Below are 24,828 nucleotides of genomic sequence, written 5' to 3' on the forward strand. Positions count from 1 at the left end.
CTTTCCAGAATATTGATGTCTGACCCTCTACTCCTGTATGTCATTTCTTAAAGGCACAGAACTTTGGTGAGGGCATTTTGTAAGAGGACAAGATACTGCTACTTTTCATTCTGTCTCATTTACCCTGTTCAAGTCAGCCTAGAAACAATAGAATCTGTAGAATTTGGAGCTCTTTGGTGTTAAGTGAATCTCTTACTCAAATATGGAACTTTTCCTGGTAGCAGTAGCACATTTTAAATGAAATTGGACTAAGCTAAGGATGCACTTTGTTGTAATGCTTGGGAACAGTCTTAGCAAGATGAATTAACAGAAAGCTAAGCCTTCTGTCTGTAATGAGTATGATGCCATGATTTTACATAGACTTCTTAGGGAGTTGCTGCTTTGCATTAAAGGGCCAAAGAGATGAACTTTCCCACATTGCCACATCTGTAAAAAGTTGCCATATTTCTACAAGAACTCGAAATTCTTGTTCTCGCTCTAAAAATGTATCTATTGAAGCAAATCTGAGTGTAATGCCTGAACTCCCCTCCCCCTTGTTTGGTGTGCCAATTAAGCAGTGCAGGGCGGCTTTTCTTTGAACAGTCACCGTCCACAATTCCTTTTTTTTCTCCCCTGTCACTGATCTTACTCATCCATCTTGTCTTAGAGAAAATTTTTTCTGGGTGTCATGGGGCTTAGTGATACAGAAATTCATCTCCTGATAGATTTGGTTCCTCTGAAAGGGTCAGGAGAGCTGTGGTGATGCAGCACTTGATGGCTTTACCTTCTAGGCTAGGTGTGGCTTCAGTGATTGTGATTTCTGACTGCTTTCTTACTTTCTAAGCAACTTATTTTTTATTTTGCAAAAAGAACTTCCGCTGCAGAATTATTTGAAAATGAAATAGACATAAGTACCACATAGGTGGTATTTTATTTTATTTTTAAATAATCAAATGCTTGTTTGGGGGTAAATGAAAAATATTTAGTCTATTAGATTTGCACTGCTGGATTTTTTAAGTGTAATCTCTACTGGTTATCTCATTGTTTATTCTGTAAGATTAGTCTTACCAATTAAAGTTTGATAATTAATTCTGTGTCTTTGATTTGTTTGTTTATCTTCCACAATGAGGAATAAACTGGATGTACTTCTGTTGGTAATCAAACTCTCCCAGCAACTGAGTGAGTCCAAATCAAGTCATCAAGGGAGACAAATGGGGCGAGAGCCAGCTTTGACTAACCATGTTCTAGTAAGAGAAATACACTATATATATGTATATATGGGAGCATGATCATTATTTATTTAGAGTGTAGGATAGCTATATCCATTCGATAGTTAAGTACTATATAATTAATTGTACTTAATGTATGCCTACTAGATGCTTGGGATGCCTAGTTAATTGATACTGTTCTTGTGGAATTTAAGTCTAACTAGGTGCTAAAAGAGGAGAGAGATGAGATCAATCAAATATTTTGGGCCCTTATAGAGAATCTAGCCCATCTTCAGACTGGCTTCACTTTGAACTCAGTCCAACTTGGGGGAAATATTTAAGACCTTTAACCCCATTGGGTTTATTGATTCTTATTTTCAGGTAAGATGGAAAAATAACCACCTGCCTAGATATAGTCTGCCTCCTCAATATATCAGTCAAGTTTTCAAAATATCTTACAACAACTTTCAAGTAAATTTCATTTACTTTTATTCATAGTGTATACTTAACACATGTCTGGTAATTGTACTTTTTTTCCCCTTGTTCTTTCCAAAGGTCTTTATTTCCAAGTGTGACATTACATCATTTGGCCTTGACTAGCTTTTAATGATCTTCTGAAGTTGGCTAGCCCAGTCCTAGTAATTGCAAGAGTGAATTGGAGAAGGGAGGTGGTTGAGTTAATCTTTGAAGCTTTTCCTGAAGAAATGGGCTTTTGACCTGTGATTTCATTCTTTCCACAAGTATTTGAGCATCTCCTGTGTGCATAACCCTGTGGTGGACATAAAAATTAAAATCATAGACCGCCAAAATGTGTTTAATGTGTTATATGTGTGAAACAACTACAAGGTAACAACATATAATTCAAACATTTTTGAAGCTTTAGTGTATACCAAATGATTATTGGGGGAGGGGAGGGAGGTACAGAATTCAGGTGACAGTCCCTCCTTCCCTCATAGTCTGTGATGCTGTCCTGCTTACAAGAGAACTGGAAATGCAAAATAAAGAAGAGACCATTGTGGGATTAGTCAGGAAAAATTTCCTTGATCAGGTGAGTTTCAAGCATTGTGTTAAACCTAAAGAACAGTATGGGATTCCTTCTCTGGTTCCAAGGGACAATTTATAAAAGGACATGACTTTCTTCCTAGACAGAGCCCTAGTTGTCCTTAATAGCTCCAGAAAACTTCTTTGAGAAGATTGGTAGGTTTCATTGGGTGGTGTGGGATTTCTGGTATTAAATGTTGCATGTGCTACCAGACCCGGTGATATTTTGTTGGTTTTACTTTTATTTTCCCTTTGCTAGTAGGTAGGGGGAGGCATAGATCTAAAAATGGCTATTTTTTTTTTAATGCCTGGGGGTGGGGGGATAGGCAGCTAAGTAGTTCAAGGGATCGATAACCGTGCCTAGACAGGAAGTCCTATCTGTCCTCAGATACTTCCTAGCTTTGTGACCTTGGGAAAAATCACTTAATCTCTATTGCCTAGCCCTTACTGCTCTTCTGCTTCGAAACTAATACATAGTATTGGTTCTAAGACAAAAGTTGAATTGGATTGTTTTTTTTTTTTAATGGCATCAATAAAACTTAAATTGTTTCCAAATACCAGATATTAACATATGGTTAAAGGGACTACAGATTGAAAAGGGGCAGATAATTTTCTCTATTGATATTTTAACCTCATACTTTGTCAACCGTACTCTATTTCTCCAATCCTTCTAAATATAACCTCAGACTACCACTACTAGTAATAGTAGATTTATATAGCACTTACTGTGTGCCAATCACTGTGCTAAGTGCTTTAAATAACATCTCTTGATCCTCACAACAATCCTGGGAAGTAGGTGCTGTTATAAGCCCCATATTACAGATGAGGAAACTGAGGTTAGTTGACTTGCCTGTGGTCAAGGAACTAGTAAGTGTTTGAGACCAGATTTAGACTCAAGTTTCTGAGTCCAGGCCCAGCCCTTAATCCAATGCACCAATATTAAAGGCCTTCATTAACTAGTCATCAGCCTTCCCAATTTCTTCTGTTTACTAATCAATTACATGTCTATGCTTGACTAGAATGGAAAAGCTATCCCTTTACTATGTGACCCTTCCTCTCCACTTTCTCTGTTGGCTCCTCTTTGTCCTCTTACCCCCAACACACATACTCCCTCTCTTCCAAGATCCATTCTTATCTTTTCAACTGGCCCTGTGCATATATATAGTTTTATAATTACTAGAAAAGAGGTGCCTAGAGTTCCCATATATAGGAAGAAAATGTAGCATTCCTTTCCCCTGCCTGCCTTTCTCCTTTAAGAGATCTTAAAACTGGAATTGTAGGGTAAATGAAATCACAAGTGGTGCCAGCTAATAACTAACTGCAGGTTACACAGTCTGTTCCCATATTCTGTTTGCCACAGTAATCTGAATTTAGGGATGCACTGAAGTTTGGTACCTTTGGTTTCATATAAATACCCAATTTTTGACTTAAAATAAAGATTACCCTGTTCCACTTATCTCCTACTTCAGCCTGCTTCTATGCAAGGTTAAGAAAGGATCTCAGTTTGAGCTGCAGATTGTAATGAAATCACTTTCCTTCCCCCCCTCCAGGTCAGTCAGAGCTGTCAGCATGACCCCCTCCAGTCGACTAGCAGCACTTTATTACCAGAAGCGGTCTCCGAATGTGACTAACAGGGAAAGGGATGGGAGGTGGATCCTGGACAAGGACAGACTCAAGGGATGAGACCTCTTCAGTTTGCACAGACATAGGGCATTAGAAGGGCAGGATCAGGATCCATATTATCACAAAGGGACTAGAGAGGGGGAACAAAGATATCTGAATCCTAGACACCAGATTGAGGCCCCAGCCTTAGGGTTTGAGGAGGGAAAGTGGAGAACAAGTAATTCTTTAAATTCCCAAAGAAGTGGGTCAAATGAAAAATGTCAATAGGTTCAAAAAGGTTTGATTATCATAAAAGGGCAGATTTACAGGGGAATTATTAAGGAAAGCTAGGTGTGTTTGGAGGACCTTTTAAACTTCTGAGATTAATGTCAGGGAAGACAAAAAAATGCCTCTTGCAGAAGCTGAATCTTACATACCTGTAAAAAAAAAATTTTGGTGAACTTTAGGGTGCAGTTGGGTTGAACACTGTATTTACTTGGACTTCCCTGGGTAAAGGGGGGAGCAGATTTAGCAGCAAACTAATTGGGGCAAGAGGGCATCAGTACAGAATGATGGGGCACAACAAGCCAGCCATGTTATCAGCTTTCCTAACTGACTTTTAGAGTCTGGACTTGCCCAAAAAAAATGGACTAATTAGCATATTACAAGGACTCCTCCAGGTAAACAAGTTGACATATCTGGGGTCTTGAATAAAACCAGACAATATGCTAGAATCCTAGACAGCTTTAAAGATTAAATTAAAAGAGCTTAGATAATGCATTCTCTGTAACAGTTTTCATCTTTATGTACTGGTAATTTTATCTTTGAGTCTGTATTCTTTTCCCTCATAAATAAACCCTAGAAAACACCTTGTTGTGGTCTGGAATGTATAATGAGAGTAGAAAGGAAAAGTAAGTGAGGGATGGATTTGATCAAGTAGCAATATTAAAAAGGGGGGCATGTAATCAGGATTCAGATGGAGCAATTTCCCTAAAAGAACTACCACTACCAACAGGTTCATGGGTGAAGAGACTTGGGTGGGGTTAGTGATCAGAGGAGACTAAGACAATGCTAGAATGCTATTTTCCAAACTATTCTGTCTCCTTTGGTTGGCTTGTGCCACCTACCTTTCCTCCTTAGGTGTCCACCTGCCACCCAATTCTCACATATGGCTCCAAGAAGCTGTAGCATGCCCAGCAGCCACAGCCCTGTAAATAACAGGCCTCAGATCTGTCGAATTGGGGGGTGTCTCAGGCATGTGGAGACCAATGAGAACAATTTGTCCCAATGGCTCAGGCAGGCTGGATCCTGGAGCTTGGTTAGACATCGAAGAAGCTAAGATTATCCACTACATCCTGAGCCAAGACCAGTCATCTTAACTTTTGCTAGTCTCTGGACTTTGATAACTGAAAGAGTAAGGCAGACAACTGCAACTCTGCTTCACTTAAATCCAATTTATGTTCCAATCCAGAGATATCCCCAGTGATGCCATTTCAGTTCCCTTCCAGTATGAAGGACAACCTACCTACCACTTGCTTGGAATGTGCTCCCTCCTCACCTCTGTCTCTTAGAATCTTTAACTTTCCCTTCCAGGCTTAGTTCAGGTATTGCTTTCTAGGGGAAACCTTTCCCAACCACACCTCCACCCCCAACTCCCTAGTTCTCTCATTTTCTCCAACTTTTCATTGTATAATGTATCCTCTACACAAAATGTAAGCCTCTTGAGGATAAATAATTTATATTTTCTCTTTTTTAAACCGTACCTTCAGTCTTAGAATCAATATTCTGTTGGTTCCAAGGCAGAAGAGCTGCAAGAGTGAGGCATTGGTGGTTAAATGACTTGTTCAGGGTCACATGAAGTGTCTGAAGTCAAATTTGAACTCGGGACCTCCCATCTCTAAGCCTGGCTCTCAGTCCACTGAACCACCCAGCTGTTCCTGGTTTCTTCTACCGAGGTGCACATCAAATTAGCTCCTGGTCCCTTCCTTTTCTGTACATCTCCCCTCCACCTTCCTGCTTCCCCCCAGCAAATCAAATGGCTTCATTCTCTTTCCCTCCACATGGTTGTGACATTTTATCCTAATGATGGAATTTCAAATTATTCTGGGCAGCGTTGCTGCTAATCACTTTGGCCTAGCATCAGACACTTTTCCCTGAGAATTGTATTGACCTCTTCCAGGCTTCCCCTTAACCCTGATTTACCTGTAGGAGGTGTTTCTGGAAGAGAAGGCTCCCAAGGTGATGGCTCAAGTAAGAAAACCAGGTGACACAGATTTCTCACGCGAAAACCTCAGGCGTTTAAGTTAAATGACTTCCCCCTTAGCGAGGGAGCCAAGTCAGAATTGGGATCTGAACCAGTCTTCCCTACGTTTAAGTTCCCCTATCTGCCTCCCCAAGGCGTGCTGCTCAACGAGAGCCTTGGGGAGCCCTACCGCTGTCTCCCAGCCAAAGCGGATCTCCGTGCCTTGCTCTCCCGTCCCCAGGGCGGACCTTTCCACGCCGCATTTCCCCGCTTCCACAAGTCCCTCAGGGCCAGGGCCATTGGCTTCAGAGCTTGGTCTGAGAATGGAGGGCGGGCACTAAAGGCAAGATCCGCCCCCCTGGAGGTGGCTCTCCAACCGCTCTCCCGGCTGGGTCGAGCCCCGGTACCCAAAGCACTCCGTGCCGGGTCCTGCCAACACACCCCTTGGTGGCGTGCAGCATGCCAGCCTAGCACTTGGGCAGCAGCCGCCAACGTTGCCCTCTGTGCCCAGCGCGATGGAGGGGGCTGGCTTCCTGCTCCGTCTCCTGGCGCTGCTCTGGCCGTACCTGCCGCAGGTGAGATGGAACTGAGGCTCCCGGGTACGCCCCGTCGCAGATGGCTCTGGGGCTAATGCCTATGTTCCCCAGCTCATCCGTGATGGGGGTTGGGGGTGGGTGGGCTCCAACTCCTCTGCCTCCACCCGAGGGTGAGAAGGAGCGGGGCAAGCTGCCCCTAGCCCCCGAGGAATCCCGGGCCTGGCTCGAGGGGGCGGGGAGGATATCCAGGTCCCCAAAACACGCCTGGCTGCATGGATGAGAGAGGTGGGAGGCACAGCATGGCTCGAACCCACTGAGACCTGAGTACAGCGGGGATCCAAGCTCTGGGATTAAGCCTCCAGACTGGCCCCAGGAACCCCTGAGGGTTCTTCCTCCTCTAGAAGTCTATTCCTCTCCCTTTGGGCACTCCGGCTTTTGGAGGTGCTCCCTCTCGTCTCTCCAGAAGCTTATACCCTTTCCTAAGAACTAGCCTGGGACTGGAACAAATGGGAATGTGGGTTAGGCGGGAGGCTGCTGGGGAAGAGGAGGATGGGAGGTCCCTGCCTCTGCCACTTCTGCTTCAGTGAGATGGATCCAGTGCCGGTGCTAACATGAGCATCCCTAGGGTGAGGGCATTGGTCACTATTCCCGCAAAGAATGCTGACTACAGCCATAGTCAATAGCAGAGGAGCGCCAAAAAGCCCTAGAGACATGGGAAGGGGGAGAAAGATTTAGCAAGGTTTATCTTCCTCCTCCTATGAAGGGAGGACCAAGAAAAAAGGGGGGTGGGGGAGAGTGAAATCAAGGAAATGCTAAGTAAATTCTCTGAGAAACCAAGGGAGAATTTAGGGGCATCTAAGAACCACCCTCCCACGGGCATCATCCTTGCCCCCATCCCACCATCACCAGTCCTTAACTATGGAGGAATGGAACAGTTTCAACTGCCCTTTATAGTCCCTTCTGGTCTCTGCTTCCATCCCTTGACTCCAAAACATTTTTCAACCCTGCCCAGCCAAGGGTTTTGAAATCAAAAGTGAAGGAGAGAAACCTGTACTAAGGGGAAGAATATGGTTTCCTGACTGAGATAGGATGCTGCTATGGGCAAGTCTTTTGTGGGGTAGGGAAATAGACTTTGAGAGTGGAAAACAGTTATAGCCTTAGGGAGGAGGTAGATGGCCAGGGATGGAGTTCCTCCCTTAGGAGGAACACTGAGGTTACTAATCCAGAGGGGCTGTGTACTCTGCTGTTTGCTCAGCCTTGCCCTGTTTGCCCAGGGAGTGGCAGTGGCAGCAGCAACAGCAGCAGGTGGGCGAGCCCGGCAGGTTAGCCGGATGTAATGGGAGCCTCTGCAGGGGGCTCAACCCTCCCAAGCTTCATACATCTTGGTTTTGTGGCCCCAATACTTCCTGGCACCAAAACCAGCCTGGCCAGTTTTGAAGAGAGGAAGAGATGTTGTCAAGAGGGAGAAGTGTTCAGCCTCTGGCTGGGAGGAGAGTCAGAAGGAATTGGGAAGGAAGAGGCTTCCCTGTTGAATCACCATCAGTTAGACTCATCTCTGGGCTCCCATCTCCCTAGCCTTTTTCTCATCTTTTCCCATTCCCTTTAGTTGTATAGCTTCTTGTTTGATTCCATGTCTGTGTATTTCTTGCACCAATTTATTTACAGGTTGTCTTCCTCATTAGGATGTAAGCAGAGCCTACAGGACAAAACCATTGTCCATAGCAAAGCTCTATTCCATCCAACCAGGGCTGATAGCCATCCCAGGAAATATAAACCTGGAAGGCTGTCCTAGGGGAAGGAGAGGGATGACAAAAAAACAACTAGGGTGTTGGTGGGTGGGGGACAAAGTGCCTATGGTGGCCTCCCCTGTACTCTTGTTCTTCATGTTGAGGCCTGTAGGGGAAGACAGGAAGCACCCCTGAAAGCCTGCTCTTCATATCCACTCTGGATGGGAGCCTGCATGCTGTTAGCAAGAAGACCGGTGACATCCAATGGACCCTGAAGGATGGTGAGTCAAGCCCTGGCATAAAGAATTGTCTGTTGATGTTCCCAGAATGGGGAGAATAATGGTATCTACTTACTTAAAAAAGAATTTTTTTCTAAACTGTTATCTTCCATCTTAGAGTCATTACTATGTATTGTTTCCAAGGCAGAAGAGTGGTAAGGGCTGGGAATTGGGGGTTAAGTGACTTGCCCAGGGTCACATGGCTAGGAAGTGTCTGAGGTCATTTTTGAACCCAAGACCTCCCATCTCTAGGCCTGGCTCTCAATAGCCACCTAGATGCCCCCTCTACTTACTTTCTAAGGGTGTCCAGTCTAGACTTGAGAAAACAGGCTAGGAGGTCCCACATCCCATCTCAGCCTGCAGCTTCCAAAGTTTGGGGTTGGAATCTAGTTGTTTACAATGGCTGTCATATGGGTGTGGATTCTGGGGTGGGCGTGGGAGGGCAGGGACACTAGCGCTTTATTCCTCAGTAACTTCCTTTCTGCAGATCCCATCATCCAGGGTCCTGTGTATGCCACAGAGTAAGTATCCTCATGAATACAACCTCAGACGGGGTGGCGAACAAGATGACCTCTGACTTCCCCTCCAGCTCCATGGCGAACAAGGTTCCACGATGAGAGAGGATGTGGTTTTTAGCATTTGGAGATGGGAAAGTTGGAAAAGAGAAGTCAGGGTTCTGTACAATAAAAGAGCAAGGAAAGGGAAATAATGTTCAGAGGGGGAGGGTGCTGAGGACGTGGGATCAAAGTTCTAAGGCAAGGGAAGAGAGGAAGGGAGGAAAGAGCAGACTTAGCTGAGAAACTAGATGGGAGTAACTAATATTTTGGAGGGGAAATGGAGGAGGGCAGTTTGAATTCAGCAGAAGGAAGACGTTTTGATTAAATAATCTTCCTACCTCTACTGATCTCCTAGGGACAGCCTTCCTCAGGCAAAGGGGATAGAGCAGGCATCAAACTGGTAGCAATCCTTGGGGTCTGCCTTCCCATCTCTCCTCCCCACTTCTAACATCCCACTCCTCCATCTTCCCCAGACCAGCCTTCCTCCCTGATCCTAGTGATGGCAGTTTGTACATCTTAGGAGAGGAGAGCAAGCAGGGCCTCATGGTAGGTTCCCTTCAGTGGGGATGGAGGCAGAGTTTGGGGAAAAGTTGTGGGAAGAGGGTGGGACAGGGACAGATCAGAATCCAAGAGAGAGAAGAAGTACCAATTTATCCCATCCAGGAAGGACCTGGACCCCCCCTCTGGAAGTCAGGGAAATTGAAGTGGAAGAATAGATTCTTGGGATCCTTCCTGGCCAGCTTAGGCTAAGCTTATCCCCTTCCTTCCTCTTCCCTCCCAGAAACTCCCATTCACCATCCCAGAGCTGGTCCACGCGTCCCCCTGCCGCAGCTCGGATGGTGTCCTCTACACAGGTAGGGGGAATCCTGCAGTTCACATCTGTCTTCTTAACACCATCCCCCTCTCCCCTCACCCAACCCCTTCCCTTGCCCACCCACAAAGGCCACAAGTCTGACCACGACAGGCTGGCATCAGGGCACAGAGTGGGGGAACCTGTCTGAGGAGGATGAGTTCTGCCTGTGAGAATGGGAAAGGGCACCATGACAAAGTATGAGCAGGGGCTTTTTAATGTGGAGTCAGAATATTTCAAGGGAGGACTCCGATTCTTCCCTCCTTCAGGAAGGAAGCAAGATACATGGTTCATGGTGGACCCCAAGTCAGGCAAGAAACAGACGATGCTGTCCACAGAGGCGTGGGATGGGCTCTACCCCTCAGCCCCTCTTCTATACATTGGCCGCACACGTGAGTGAGAATGTTAACCTTAAGCCCAGAGAACAGACCCAGGTACCCTAGTAAGAAATAAAATGGATATAAGGGGAGAGATTTAAAAATATTAGGGTATTAAAAGATTTATTGGTAGCCCTTAGAAAATTGAAGCATGTGCCATGCTGAGTCATTTTAAAAGACCCGCCTCCTGTTACCTCCCTTCCCCATCCTGCTCCCCTCCAAATCACCAAAGAGGAAGTGGGAGGAGTTACAGCCATTCATAAAACAATAACGTGACTTAAAGGGGATTTGGGAAAAACTAAGGATTTATGGGGGATGAAGTCCAAGGTTCAAAGTCTCCATTTATACATCCTTTGTCCAAAACAGTGATACAGTAACAATATCACCAGCCCTCTTGAAGACTGGATCTAGCAATGGGTGCCCCTGCGAGAGGTTAATTTATTTGCATGTGCATCCTACCTAGATAGGGGCATTCATCCAGTTAGTCAATAGTCAGTCAGTGAACATTTATTTTCACACACTTACTATGTGCCAGGCACTGTGCTAAGTGCTAAGGCTACAGAGAAAGTTTTTTTTTTTTATTTAAGTAAAAATAAATAAAAAAGTCCTGCCCTCAAGAAGTCACATTCTAATGGTAGAGATAACAAGGAAATAACTTGATATATATACAAGTTACATGCAGAATACATGGAAAATAATGGAGAGGGGGATATCCAGGTGGCTCAGTGTGAAGAGAGAGCCAAGCCTGAAGACTGGAAGTCCTGGGTTCAAATCTGGCCTCAGACACTTCCACACTTCCTCACTGTATGGCCCTGGGCAAGTCACTTAACCCAGTTGCCTAGCTTTTACATTCTTCTGCCTTAGAATCAATACTTAGTATAAATTCTAAAACAGAAGGCAAGGGTTTTAAAAATAAATAACAATTTTTAAAACTTTTTTACTTTAATAACATTTCCACATAAGTTTATTGAAGTTTTATGATCCATATTGTCTCTCTCCCTTCTTCTCTCCCCTCTCCCAAAGCTGACAAACAATTCAATCTAGTTTATACAAAAAATAAATAACAAGTTTTAAAGAAGTCTGTTTTCACAGTCCAAGACAAAGATGATGAGGATATAAACAGGAGTTGTGACTATGTGAATTGAGAAAAGGGGACAACTTATACAGAGTGTCCCAAAAGTCTTAATATCCAAAGAACTTAAAACTACACTCAAATTTTGGGGACATCCTGTATGAGAGATGTGGGTGAACGTAGCAACAATTAGACTGGAGTGTGGGCTTAGCTGGAAAGAGGAGTTGAGGGTGACATGGAGAGGGCCTGAGAGGAAGGGAGTACTCTGAACAGAAATAGGGGAGCTGGGAAGAGGGAAGGGTTTTTTGAGGTGGAAGAGAAGCTCCATTAAAAGTTCTGTTTCAGGCATGTTGAATTTGAGATGCCTTCAGAACATCTCATTTAAGTTGTCCAAAAAGTACTTGTTGATGTTGGACAGAGCCTTGAGGGATACTCACCATAATGAAAGAGCCAGAAAGAAAAAAAAAAAAAAAGTCGCTCCCCATCTAGAAAATTTCTGCAGCACAATGGGAAGCCCTGAGTTCAAATCCCACCTCTGGCATTTCCTACCTGGGTGACCTTGGACAAAAGACTTCTGCTCTCTAGGCTTCTATTTCCTGGCGATTCGATAGATAACCTCTGACTTCCCCTCCAGCTCCATGGGTTCCTTCAGCAGTGGGGTGGGAGATGGGGGTGAGAAGGAGAACTACCTGGAGAGAAACACTTCTAGGGACCATGGGAAAGGGGATGACTCCACTCACCACTTTCTAGAGTATACGGTCACCATGTATGACCCCAGGTCCCAGGCCCTTCGATGGAACACCACCTACAGAGGCTACTCTGCGCCCCTCCTTGACCACTTGCCTGGCTACCGTAAGTAAAGCCTGCCACAGGACCATCACCAATGAGCTCCCTCTTTTCCATGACGCCCAGGACCCAGTCCTGCTCCCTGCAGTAAGTGAGGCTCCTGTGGGCTGTGGCCCGAGTGGGAGAAGGGCTAAGGGCCTTACCTGCAGCCAAGGCTCCTCAGCCCCTTGGGCATCATCCAGCAGGGCCGGCTCCCAGGGAGGGAAAGGAGGAAGGAGCCAGAATGGGGTTTGCAGCCCGAGTATCTATTTCTGCAGAGGTGGGCCATTTCACATGCAGTGGGGAGGGCCTGGTGGTTACCGTGGACAAGCCCAGCGGAGCCGTTCTGTGGACTCGAGACTATGGCTCACCCGTGGCAGGTATTTATGCCTGGCACCAAGACAGTCTACACCGGCTTCCCCACCTCACCATGGCTCTAGACACCCTGCGCTTCCTCACCCTTCGCTCCAACCATATCCGCCTGAGGCGCTGGACCCAGCCCCCCAGTGTGGCAAGCAGAGACTTCTCTACGCCTGAGACCCAGTTACTGTAGGTGCCTGGTGGTCCCCAGGGGAGTTAGCACAGCTGGGCCTGGGCTGGGAGGGAGGGAAAAAATAGAGAGAACCCTAGCTGCCCCCCTAGCCCAAATCATACCATCTGGGGAATTCTACTCAAGTAGGTGCTGGAACAACAACAACAACAAATCAGCCATCACCCTCTACCCCACTAGAATTTGCATTCTACTAGAAATGGCCAAAGCCCTCATCACACAGCTTCCCTGGGAGAAGGATGGAGGGGACCCAGCAGGAGCCAGAGAACCGCCCTCCGTTTCTTCTTGCCTTCTCCCTTCTCATCCATTCTCCTGCCCTAATCTGATCCCCTTGCTCCTCCAGGCAGGTACCTTCCCCCAGCAGCCTCCCCTAAAGCGAATAGGGCCACCCCCTATTGTCTCCTAGCCCCCTTTTCCCTCTTGTCCTCCCCTAGGCTGACACTGTACGTGGGGAAGCATGCGGCCAGTTTCTATGCCTCCAGTGCGCTGGTCCACGCTGGTGTGGCACTGGTGGTGAGAAGAGGGAACCCTTACATTCCAGGGTGGGGAGAGTGGGCAGATGACGAGGCAGGAGCCCCGTCATGGCCTTTCTCCTTCTCCTCCAGCCCCGAGGAGTGACCCTCGCCCCGGTGGACGGACCCACCACGGAGGAGGTGACTTTAAGCGACTCGGGAGAGCGTGGGGTCACCCCCAGCACAGCTGTCAGATACCCTCCTGGCAGTATAACTGCTCTCCACAGTTCATGGCTCCTCATTGGTAAGGGAGGGCTTTGGGAATGGCCGGAATTATTCCAGTGGTGTTTTCCTACTCAAGCTTTCTCCATCCTTAAATCCTTCCACTCCTGCCTGGAGAAGGAGGACTTCCTTTTCAGTGGCTTCCCCAATCAGAATGGAAGCTCCTTGAGGGCAGGCACCATCTTTCTACTGTATTGGCATAAATGCTCATTGACTGACTAACCAAACGAGCTCTGGGTTCAACTCCTGTTTCTTCAATTCGACTAGACAGGCTCCAACATCTCGTCTAGCTCTAAATCTGTAAAATTGCTGCAATTCTTATATTGAACCAAAGTCTGTCTCCCAATCACCCCCCAGTTCTTCCACTTGAGACCAAGAGAAACCAATCTAATCTTGCTTCCCTGTGAAGGGTACAGCTCAAATATGTGAAAACAACTCTCTCTGTCAGCTGACTCTTCTCTAATCTAGCATCCCTTCAGCCTCTTCAAGTAGTGATGATCACTGACATGGAGGCAGCACTTCAATTTTTGCTAGGTGGCAACATGATGAGAAAGCTGGGTCTCCAGTCAGGAAGACTTCCCAGAGTTCAAATCCAGCCTTAGATGTGAGCTTGCCTCAGTTTCTTCATCTGTAAAATGAGCTGGAAATGGAAATGGCAAACCATTCCAGTATCTTTGTCACAAAGTCCCCAAATGAGGTCACAAAGAGTCAGATCTGACTAAAGAAAAAATTGAATTGATCGAGTTTTGCCAAACACTTACCTTATGTCTTAGAATCTATAATAAATATTGGTTCCAAGGCAAAAGAGCGGTAAGGGCTTGGCAATGCAGGTCAAATGGCTTGCCCAGGGACACTCGGCTAAGAAATGTCTGAGGTCACATTTGAACCCAGGACCTCCCATCTCCAGGAGGAGACTCTCAATTCCACTGAGACACCTTGCTGCCCCTGCCAAGCATTTTATATGCACATTCTCATTTGACCCTCATAACAGGTGAGGTAGGTACTAGAAAATTTTCACTAGGCTCCAGGCAACTGTACGAAGCGCTAAAGCGACAAATTCAGGCAAGCAAGACAGCACCTGCCCACGGGGAGCTTACATTCTAATCAAGGACAATCATTCATGAAAGGGTTCTGGAAAAGGGTAGGGGGAGGTGGTGAGTCAGGGGTGGCACTGGCAGTCCAAAGTTTAGCAGGAGAGAATGAAAGGGATAATGATAAGAACAGAGGCATTGTGATGTTGAGATGGCCACAAGGTGTTTCCTGTCCCATTTTTACAAAGGAGGAAACTGAGGCTTAATACAGAGGCAGTGTGTGAACCTGTGCCTTCCCTGGCTCCAAATCCACTGATCTCTTGTTTCTTCACCATTCCAGTTACCTTTATTTATTTATGCCCTCTCTGAGACGTGGCACCTAGCACTGAGCCTACTAACCCGGGTGGACCAGAACCAGGACCAGAGAAATCTGGGTTCAAATCACAGTTCTACCATTTACTACCTATGCGACTTTGGGGAAATTCCTCAATCTCTCTGCAGCTCAGTTTCCTCACCCGTAAAATGAGAAGACTGAACTCGATGTCCTCTGAGGTTCCTCCCAGCTCTGAATCTATGACCAGAAGAGGCAGTGGATAGAGCCCAGGACTTAGAGTTCATTTTCTAACAATATGACCCTGGGAAAGTCACTTGCCCTCTCAGTCTCAGCTTTTCTCATCTGTAAAAATGGGTATTATAATAGCTCCTCACTCACAGGGTTCTTGTGAGTATCAAATAAGGTAACATATCTAGTGTTTTGCAAATATTAAAGTGCTACATAAATGCTATTATTATATTATTATAAAACTAACAACTTTGTTCTGTACTTTAAGCTTTTTTTAAAAATCCTTACCTTCCATCATAGAATTAATATTGTGTGTATTGGTCCAAGGCAGAAGAGCAGTCAGGGCTAGGTGATGGGGGTTAAGGGACTTGCCCAAGGACACACAACTGGGAAGAGTCTTAAAGGCCAGATCTGAACCTAGGCTCTCTATCCACTGAGCCACCTTGCCGGCCCTGTCCTTTAAGCTTAATTTAAAGATCCACCAGCTCTTTTGGTACCATATCACACCATTGAGCCAGTCTGAGTTTAAAATCCAAAAATGAATCCCCACCTACTCAGGTTTGTGCCTCCCTGACGCAGAGGGTTATCTGGTTTTATTGAAGATTTTCATGACACTGGTTGACGTCTTCAACCTCTGTTGCCCCCCCCCCCAACCCAGGTCACCATGAACTTCCACCCCTCCTCCACACCACCATGCTGAGGGTCTTCCCTACCTTGGGGTCCAGGACTGTGGCTAGGACCAGCCTCCCAGAAGGCGCCCCAGCTGGCACCCTCTTCCAAGAGGTCAGTTTTAGAGAGGGAAAGGGAGGGAAGGGGAAGTGCGAGGGAGGGAGAGAAGGGGAGGAGAAGGCTCAGGGGTCTCTGGAGCCATTCCCCTGCACTGGGAGCTCAGTGACAGACTGACAAAGGCTACTCTGGCCCTGAGTGGAGGGAAGATGGACATTAAAGATAAGGGTTTCTCTGCCCCTTCAGCTTCTTAGCCTGAGCCAGGAGGTAGCATGGGGTCCGGAAAGGCTTCCAGGGCCCCAGCCTGAGGAGGAACCCCAAGATCTGTACCCAGGGTCTGGGACTGGAGACCTGGTGGTGGCCAGCCTCACCACCCTCCTGCTCGGCGGCTGGATCATCTTCCTGCTATGTCAAGTGAGTTCCTGAGCCCTCCTCCAGCCTAGGAGCCCCCAGTTCTGCCCCCAAACTCCTCCACCCAGGAGGACTCAGAAGCTCCTTTTCCTCTGGGGACCCCTGGCTCTATTCCTTCATGATTCTCCCCACCCTCAGGATCCCCAGCCTTCTTTACACCAAAAGTCTTCAGCTTTGATCATTTGTCCCTCCCTCAGCACAGGATTCTACCCCAGACCTTTTCCTTCAGATGCCCAACTCATAGTCCCTTTCCCCAAGACTAGTAGCTTCAGCCTCGTGCCCTACCCTCCAAGACCCCCAACCCTAGCCTCTCCTCCATCCCCCCACCCGGAAGCCCAGCCTCGACCCTCTCATTCTCTAAGGACCCTTGGCTACCCCTCCTCAGCCTACCCCCCAGGAACCCCAGCTCTGATGCTCTTTGTCCTGATGCTTTCTTAGCTCCTGCTCCCCTTGCATCCCTTCCTCCAGAACCTGCCCTGGTCCCCCCCCACCCCAGCTTCCCAGTTCCCAGCAGGAAAGGTGGGGGAAGAGCTGTTGGGCCTGACTTGATTCATGCACCCAGCATGGGGGCCCCTGTTCAGAGCAGGGGCACCCACAAAGGCCCATCCGGGCCTCTGACAGGGTTAGAGCAGCCCCCAGCCTAAGCCCTTGATCTCTCTCTGAACAGCGCAGGCAAGAGAAGCGTCTTGGTCCGCTGGGGATTGCAAACCCCTGTCCTGCCCAGGACCCTCTCCCCCTGGGGGCAGCCCAGAGCAACCAAGGGGGCTCCTGGAGATCCACCAGCAGCTCTCCCTCCCCCAGGGGCCCCTCAGACCCCACTAGCAGGGTCCATCCCACCCAGAGCATCCTCGAGCCTGGAGACACCGAAGGTCAGTCCCAAGCCCTCATTTGCTCTCTGAGCAGTGGTACCATCCGGTGGGAGGGCAGAGAGCAGGTACACCTGGGAAATGGGAGAAAGAGAGGAAGGAACAGTGAGAAGAAACAAGCATTTATTAAGTGCCTAATAGAGTGCTTTTTACAGATAGTACCTCATTCCATCCTCACATCAACCCTATAACTACCCTTTTTGTAAATGAAGAAACTGAGGCAGACAGAGGTACAGTGACTTACCCAGGATCCTTACCACAACCCTAGAATGTAGGTGCTATTATACTCCCCATTTTAGAGATGACAAAACTGAGGCAGACAGAGGTTAAGTGACAACCCAGGGTCACACAGTCAGTGAGTGGCTGAGCCTGGATTCAGACTGCTCTCTCCCCACTGCATCGCCCGGCTCTCCCTAGGGGGAAGGCAGGACAAAGCGAGAGGTACAGAGGAACAGGAAGGAAAAAGAGCGGGCAGAGCGGTTGCTGCTGTGACATTGGGTCACTCTGGAACACTTCAATCTCACGGTTTCCCCAGCGGGAGCGCGCAGTGGCTCGCACTGCCACCAGGGGGCGGTGCTGCCTGATGTCCAGGATGGCGCTCTGTCTCCGCAACCAGCAGCGTCAGCCGGCCGCGCCTCATGTAGCAAGTAGAACACTTTATTTTAAAATCTAACTGGAGCCTATTTAAGACAAGTCCTACGTTTAAGCGGCTTCAAAATAACAAAACAAGCGAGTAGAACAGCCCTGGGGACTGCTTCGAGATTCTTCTCCCTTTTCTCTGGGTCTTCTCGGAGCCTTCCGCCTTCATCGGAAGGTTCCTCTCTAGGACGCCCCGGGACTTCCTAGGCAGGAACGAGTCATTCTGTAACAGACGTGCATCTCTGGGGCTTCTCTCCGGCCGCTTTCGGGGAATGACTTTATTTTCATAAGTAAAACAGCGCTCATGGCGGCAGTCTGTCACGGGATGCTCCCGAAGGCTTTACTGAGCCAGTGGTAGGTTCATAGAGTGAGAGGCAGGAGGGACTGACAGGCTCTCTGGTCCAGCTTCCTCAATTTACCCCTGAGGAAGCCGAGGTAAGGTTATGCCTTGCAGAAAAGCAGTAAGGGCTAGGCAGTGGGGGTGAAGGGACTCATCCAGAGTCTCCTGGCTAGGAAATGTCTAAGATCTGAAGAGGAGCGATCCACTCTTAAATTTGATTGCCATTGTTTCTATGTTCTCTATTACTTTTTTAAGTCTAGGAGATCAAACAAATAATAAGTCAAGCATTTGCTGATTTCCAAGACATCATCGTTGATGTTCCTACTAAAGGGGGCTCTTGAGCCTGAGGGAGCCTCCAACCCACTTCAATCAGCCATTGAGCAATCCTTAGGGAAAAAGTTGAACTCCTCAGACCAGAGTACTTACCATCAGACTGTCTGATGCTGAAAAAGATTATTTGTGACTTAAACTTCTCTCCAAATGCCATTTTTCTTCACCCTATTCTATCAATCAAATGATTTTTGGCTTGGTTCAATACGTATAATTCTATGACAATGCTGAGAATAGGATACACATCAAGTTTGATTTAAAATTTTAACTTTATGGGGCAGTTAGGTGGCTTGGGGGAGAGAGTACCAGGCCCAGAGTCAGGAGGACCTGGGTTCAAATCTGGCCTTAGGCACTTCTTAGTTGTGTGGTCCCTGGGCAAGTTGTTTAATGCCAGTTGCCTAGCCTTTACCACCTTAGAATCAATACTTATCCGTTCTTAAGACAGAAAGTAAGGATTAAAAAATAAAATAAAATTTAACTTTCAATAAATAAACCCTACAAAATCTAATAATACTATCTGGTTTAGGCATAAAGATTAATGGGGAGGCCTACCCACTCTCAGAAAGCCAAATGATCCTTAGTTTTAGCATCTTTCTCTCTCTTTTCCTACAACCATCTGATACTTCTTTCTTAGTAATCTAATAGTGACACATTCCAGCAGTCCATAAACAGTCAATCAATAAACATTTATTAAGCACCTACTACATGACAGACCAGGTCTGGAGTCAAGAAGTCTCATCTTCCTGAGTTTAAATCCAGCTTCAGATACTTACTAGCCGTGTGACCAGGGTTAAGTTGCTTCACATCTGTCTGCCTCAGTTTCCTCCCCTGTAGAATGGAGATAATAATAGCACCTTCCTCCCAGGGTTGGTGTGAGGATAAAATGAGACAGAAGGGCAAGGGCTAAGGTAAATGGGGTTAAGGGACTTGCTCAGGGTCACACCGCTAGAAAGTACCTATGTCCACATTTGAACCCAGGTCCTTCTGACTCTGGGCCTGGCTCTCTATCCACTAGGCCACCTGGCTGCCCCCGATATTATTATTTTAAAGCACAAAATATGTGAATATGATAATCCCAGACATAATTCTCTTTCTCACAAAGACTTGCTCCTGTGTACTTTCATTTCTCTATGATATCTTCATCTAAGCAAAGAGCCAAAATGTCTATTTCTTCTACCTTTTAGGATGTTTCTTTTCGTCTTCTGACACCCATCTCTTTCTCATGGTCAGGGTATTATTCTCAGACAACTTCAGTTTTATTGAAGATTTCAAGAAAATTGCATGAAAGACTTCATCTGACCCAGTCCATAATTAAATTATGAGATTCTGTCCAAGAAGTCTTCAACCTATCTTTCCGTAGTGGTAGAAACATCATTATAGTGGCTGCTGGATAGAATTAGGAAGACTCATCTTCAGGAGTTCAAATCCAGCTTCAGACACTTGTGACCCTGGGCAAGTCACTTAACCTTGTTTGCTTTAGTTTCTCATCTGTAAAATGAGCTGGAGAAGGAAATGGCAAATGCTCCAGTATATTTGCCAAGAAAATTCTAAATGAGGTCATAAAGTTGGACACTGCCAAAACTCAACAACAACAACATAAAAAAAAAGAAACATCATTACTTTATCACCTATTTGTGATGCAGTGGAAAGGTACTATATTTGGATTTAGAGGACTTGGATTCAAATGCCACCTCAGTCACTATGTGACCTTGGACAAGTCATATTCTCTAACAGCCTCAGTTTCTTCATCTACAAAGTAAGGGGATTGAACTGAATGATCTTATATTCTGGGCTATAACTTGGTTAGGTCAACTAGGATGCTGTCCAGGACCCTCAAATTTAGCAGAAGCAAAAGTTAATACATGTGCATTTTTTTTTCACACGTACATTTCTTAAGCAGCTGGAAACAACTGAATTTAGATACAGTTAGCAAAAATGATTAGTAAAAAATAGGACATTGTTACCATAGCTACCAGGACATTTATTAATAACACCTATCTGTGAGTCACTTTAGTAACCAATTACCCTTCCTACTCATCTAATTTGTTTTAATTATTTCTCATATTCTTTTTGTATCATGAATTACCAAAATTGAAGTAGGGGTCTAATTTGTACTGCTCGCTCCAGGCACCAAAATTGCTAGTTCTAGTTTTGAAAAGCCTAAAATGTGCTGTTCTCTTATAAGAATTTCTGGTTTCTTGAACCTCTGCCATGATTTCTTATAACAGTCAATTATCTCTGTAAGACTTAATATAGAATCTACTATTAATGTTTTATACTGCTATTAATTCTCCTTCTCTGGACTCTTCAATTAAACTTCAGGGATCTTTTACTTTCCTTCCTTAAAGAAAAGTTTGAATGGTGGGAGTGGAATAATTAACTAACTTGTTAATTAATTTTGTGATAATAGAGTCTAACCAGGATGGCAAGTTGCTCCACTCCAGCAGCCTAAACCTCCTGGCTCATCATGCCCCTCTGAGAAGTCAGACATTGGTTCTTATAAAGAATGAACACTAACCAAGAATTCCTTTGGAAGAACCTATCTCTAATTTCCAAGAATTCCTTTGGAAGAACCTATCTCTAATTTGAGCGTCTCTGGTCTACTGTATCTGCTTCTCTCTCTCTCTTTTTTTTTCCCTTTTTCTTTTTTTTTTTAAACCCTTACCTTCCATCTTAGAATCAATACTGGGTATTGGTTCTAAAGCAGAAGAGTGGTGTAAGGACTAGGCAACGGGGGTTAAGTGATTTGCCCAGGGTCACACAGCTAGGAAGTGTCTGAGGTCAGATTTGAACCCAGGACCTCCCGTCTCTGGGTCTGACTCTCAATCCACTGCTTCTCTTTTAACTATTAGCATGACTACTTACTTGCCTCTAGTCAACTGCTCAATTTTGATCTCTGTCATCTAAAAATGCAGTCATTCATTCATAGAATTTAATTTTTTTTAATTTTAAATTTTTTTAGAAAAAATTTCCATGGTTACATGATTCATGTTCTTACTTTCCCCTTCACCCCACCCCAACCACCCCCATAGCCAAAACACATTTCCACTGGTTTTAACATGTGTCATCAATCAAGACCTATTTCCATATTATTGATAGTTGCATTGGTGTGGTAGTTTTGAGTCTACATCCCCAATCATGTCCTCATCAACCCATGTGTTCAAGCAGTTGTTTTTCTTCTGTGTTTCCTCTCCTGTAGTTCTTCCTCTGAATGTGGGTAGCATCTTTACCATAAATCCCTCAGAGCTGTCCTGGATCATTGCATTGCTGCTAGTACAGAAGTCCATTACATTCGATTTTACCACAGTGTATCAGTCTCTGTATACAATGTTCTTCTGGCTCTGCTCCTTTCACTCTGCATCAATTCCTGGAGGTCTTTCCAGTCCACATGGAATTCCTCCAGTTTATTATTCCTTTGAGCACAGTAGTATTCCATCACCAGCATATACCACAATTTGTTCAGCCAGTCCCTAATTGAAGGGCATATCCTCGTTTTCCAGTTTTTTGCTACCACAAAGAACAAGGCTATAAATATTTTTGTACAAGTCTTTTTTATCCACATTCATAGACTTTTAGATCCGAAAGAGACTAGAAAGACCATTTAGTTTCATTCATTCATTCATTCACTCATTTTATAGATGATGAGGAATACAGATTTTACAGATGAGGAAATGGAGTCCCACAAGTGACTTGCATGAGCTGGAGCTAGTTTATTAGCAGATTGGTACTAGACCCAAGATTTCTTGACTCCCAGGCTTAGGTCTGTTGTTTGTTGTTTATTTTTGGTTTGTTTTGTTCTGCAAGATCTAGCATTTTTTTAATTTTTAATTTTCAATGACAAATTCTCTCCTTCCTTCTACCTCTTCCCTATGCAACTGAGAAGGCAAGAAATATGATATCTATTATACATATGAAGCCAACTCATGTTTGTGTTTTTTTTCCCCACTTCCCTAACTTGTTCTTATTGGTCTTTTCCACGTAAGTTTTCCAAAGTTATATGATTCATGTTGCCTCCTTCTCTTCTTCCCAACCTCCTCCCAGAGTTGACAAGCAATTCAATCTGGGTTATGCATGTATTATCATAACTTGCTCTCACTGGAAGAAGGAAACAAGCAGGTTTTAAGTGCCTCTCCTGTCAAATGCTATGCTAAGTTCCTTGCAAATATTATCTCACTTGATTCTCAGAACCACCCTGACAGTTAAGTGCTATTATTATCTTTGTTTTTCAGTTGAGAAAATTGAGACAGACAGAGGTTAAGGGACTTGCCTAGAGGCACATAGCTAGTAAATGTATGAGGTCAGATTCGACCTCAGGTCTTCCTGACTCCAGGCCCAACATTCAATCTACTAAGCCACCTACCTGGCCTGCCTTTGACTTTGGAGTGTTTCCTGAATCTACATCATCATGGAATGTCATAGAATCTTTTCCACATGTCCAGAAATTCCAATTCTAAACTCTGCCTGGGCTTACTTACTCCCAACTAACTGTCTTTGCAATTCATTCTTTACATCCCATGACTTGATGGAACAAGTTACTGAGTAATCATTATCAGGCCCAGGTGGAGAGAAAATATGATTCTTATCTCCAGATGCACCATAGTCATAGGATGCTCAAGAAGGGGCCTTCCTTGGTACCCATTCCCCTCCTGCTGCTAGATACCCCCCTGCTAGCTGTTTTGAAGGCTCCCTCGTCTGAACACATCAATAGCAATTTTTTGTTGTTGTTGTTAAACTCTTACCTGCTGTCTTAGAATCAATACTGAGTGTTGCTTCCAAGGCAGAAGAGAAGGGCAAACCCTTGTGACTTACTTAGTAGCTCTTAGAAATCACAAACCCACAGAAACACTTTTTTTTTTCAGTGACCTCTTCTGGAGGACCCTGACAGAGACAGCCTTGTTAGCCCACAGAGTCCATCGACTTTCAGTTTGACTTGAAGAGAACTGTTTCCTTTAGGAAACATCCATTCTTCTTGGACTTTAAGAGGCCTTTCATCCTCAGGACCCTTCTTTCCCTTCCATCTATTCCAGGTTCCTTTCCGTCTTATGTGCTGGAATAGAGAGAGTACTGGGGCTTGGAAAGGAGGGAACCTGAGTTAAATTCTAGCTTTATGACCCAGGGCAGATCCCTTAATTTTTCTCAGCTTCAGTTTCTTCATCTGTAAAATGGGAAGAAAAATATTTGTTCTGCTTTACCTCACAAGGTAATAATTAATAGCTAAGTGATGCAGCTACTTTGTCACCTTTTGAACTAGCCCCTGGATAGAAAGAGAGAAATAAGACAGACCTGGAGGGGAATGAGAGGAATGGAATTAAGGAGGAAACTGGGTGGTCTTTTTTTAAAACCTTTACTTCTTTTAATATTAAAAAGTAATTTTTTATTTTTTAATCTTTCCATGGTTACATGATTCATTTTCTCTTCCTCCCCTCTTCCCTCCCCTCTCCCAGAGCTGACTTCCACTGAAACCCTTACTTTCTGTCTTAATAACTCTAAGAGAGAAGGGCAAGGGGTAGGCAAATTAAGTGGTTTGCCCTGGGTCACACAACTAAGAAATGTCTGAGGTCAAACTCAGGTCTTCCAACTCAAGACATGGTTCTCTTCTACTGAACCCAAGTTTTAAAACTTTTTTTTTTTTAAACTCATATCTTCTGTCTTAGAATAAATTCTGTGTATTGGTTCCAAGGCAGAAGAGTGGTAATGGCTAGGCAATGGGGGTTAAGTGACTTGCTCAGGGTCACATAGAAGTATCTGAGTTCACATTTGAACTAAAGACCTCTATCTCTACAGCTGGCTCTCAATGTACCAAGCCACCTCGATGCCCCCAATCTTATTTCTTTACACCTAAGATATTGGAAGGGGCCAGAGCTAGAGAGAACTATAGGGCAAAGGAAAAGAAGAAATTGCAGAGATTTGGTAAAGGTAAAAAGACCCTGAGAAGAGGATGATACAAGGAGACCTAATGGCAGGAGGATGCTCGGAAAGAAAGGAAATGAAGGAGGATCGGAGGTGAAGAAAGAGCATGAAAAGTGGAGCGAGAGAGATGAGGGACCGAGGAGAGAGAGGGGAGACGGTCGACTTCTCTAAACCCTCACTTCCTCTCTCCTAGCCCCGGATGACGAACTCACCGTGGTGGGAAAGATCTCCTTCAACACGAAGGATGTCCTGGGCCGGGGGACGGGTGGCACGTTCGTGTTCAGGTGAGTCCCCGCCGGACTTTCCATCCGGGAGCTCGCAGTCTGAGCTGGGGCACAGAGTGAGGCCAGACCTCAGGACGGTGATGGGCAGCCCTCGGGCTATGCGGCATAGCCTGCCGTGGGACCCTCGGTCCAGAGCCCTCCGAGTCCCGCT

At 45.5% G+C, this 24,828-nt stretch overlaps 1 protein-coding gene and 1 long non-coding RNA gene across 2 annotated transcripts in view; both read left to right on the forward strand.

The window, feature by feature from the left end:
• The first annotated feature begins 891 nt into the window (after positions 1–891).
• LOC123232471 lies at positions 892–4,691 on the forward strand. Its single transcript, XR_006505143.1, has 4 exons — positions 892–1,226; positions 1,743–2,033; positions 2,144–2,235; positions 3,779–4,691. It is a non-coding gene; the product is annotated as an uncharacterized LOC123232471 (long non-coding RNA).
• A 1,896-nt stretch (positions 4,692–6,587) lies between these two features.
• ERN2 (endoplasmic reticulum to nucleus signaling 2) overlaps positions 6,588–24,828 on the forward strand; it is a 28,417-nt gene continuing 10,176 nt past the window's right edge. The window contains 17 exon segments of the mRNA XM_044657299.1: positions 6,588–6,647; positions 8,508–8,616; positions 9,101–9,134; positions 9,644–9,716; positions 9,952–10,024; positions 10,290–10,412; positions 12,220–12,321; positions 12,573–12,843; positions 13,279–13,357; positions 13,450–13,600; positions 15,830–15,954; positions 16,144–16,311; positions 16,976–17,175; positions 17,580–17,640; positions 17,643–17,771; positions 17,773–17,821; positions 24,587–24,677. Coding sequence (XP_044513234.1) covers positions 6,588–6,647; positions 8,508–8,616; positions 9,101–9,134; positions 9,644–9,716; positions 9,952–10,024; positions 10,290–10,412; positions 12,220–12,321; positions 12,573–12,843; positions 13,279–13,357; positions 13,450–13,600; positions 15,830–15,954; positions 16,144–16,311; positions 16,976–17,175; positions 17,580–17,640; positions 17,643–17,771; positions 17,773–17,821; positions 24,587–24,677 — 1,898 coding nt within the window.

This window comes from Gracilinanus agilis, chromosome 1 (genome assembly GCF_016433145.1).
Source record: "Gracilinanus agilis isolate LMUSP501 chromosome 1, AgileGrace, whole genome shotgun sequence".
In the NCBI taxonomy this organism is placed as follows: Eukaryota; Metazoa; Chordata; class Mammalia; order Didelphimorphia; family Didelphidae; genus Gracilinanus; species Gracilinanus agilis.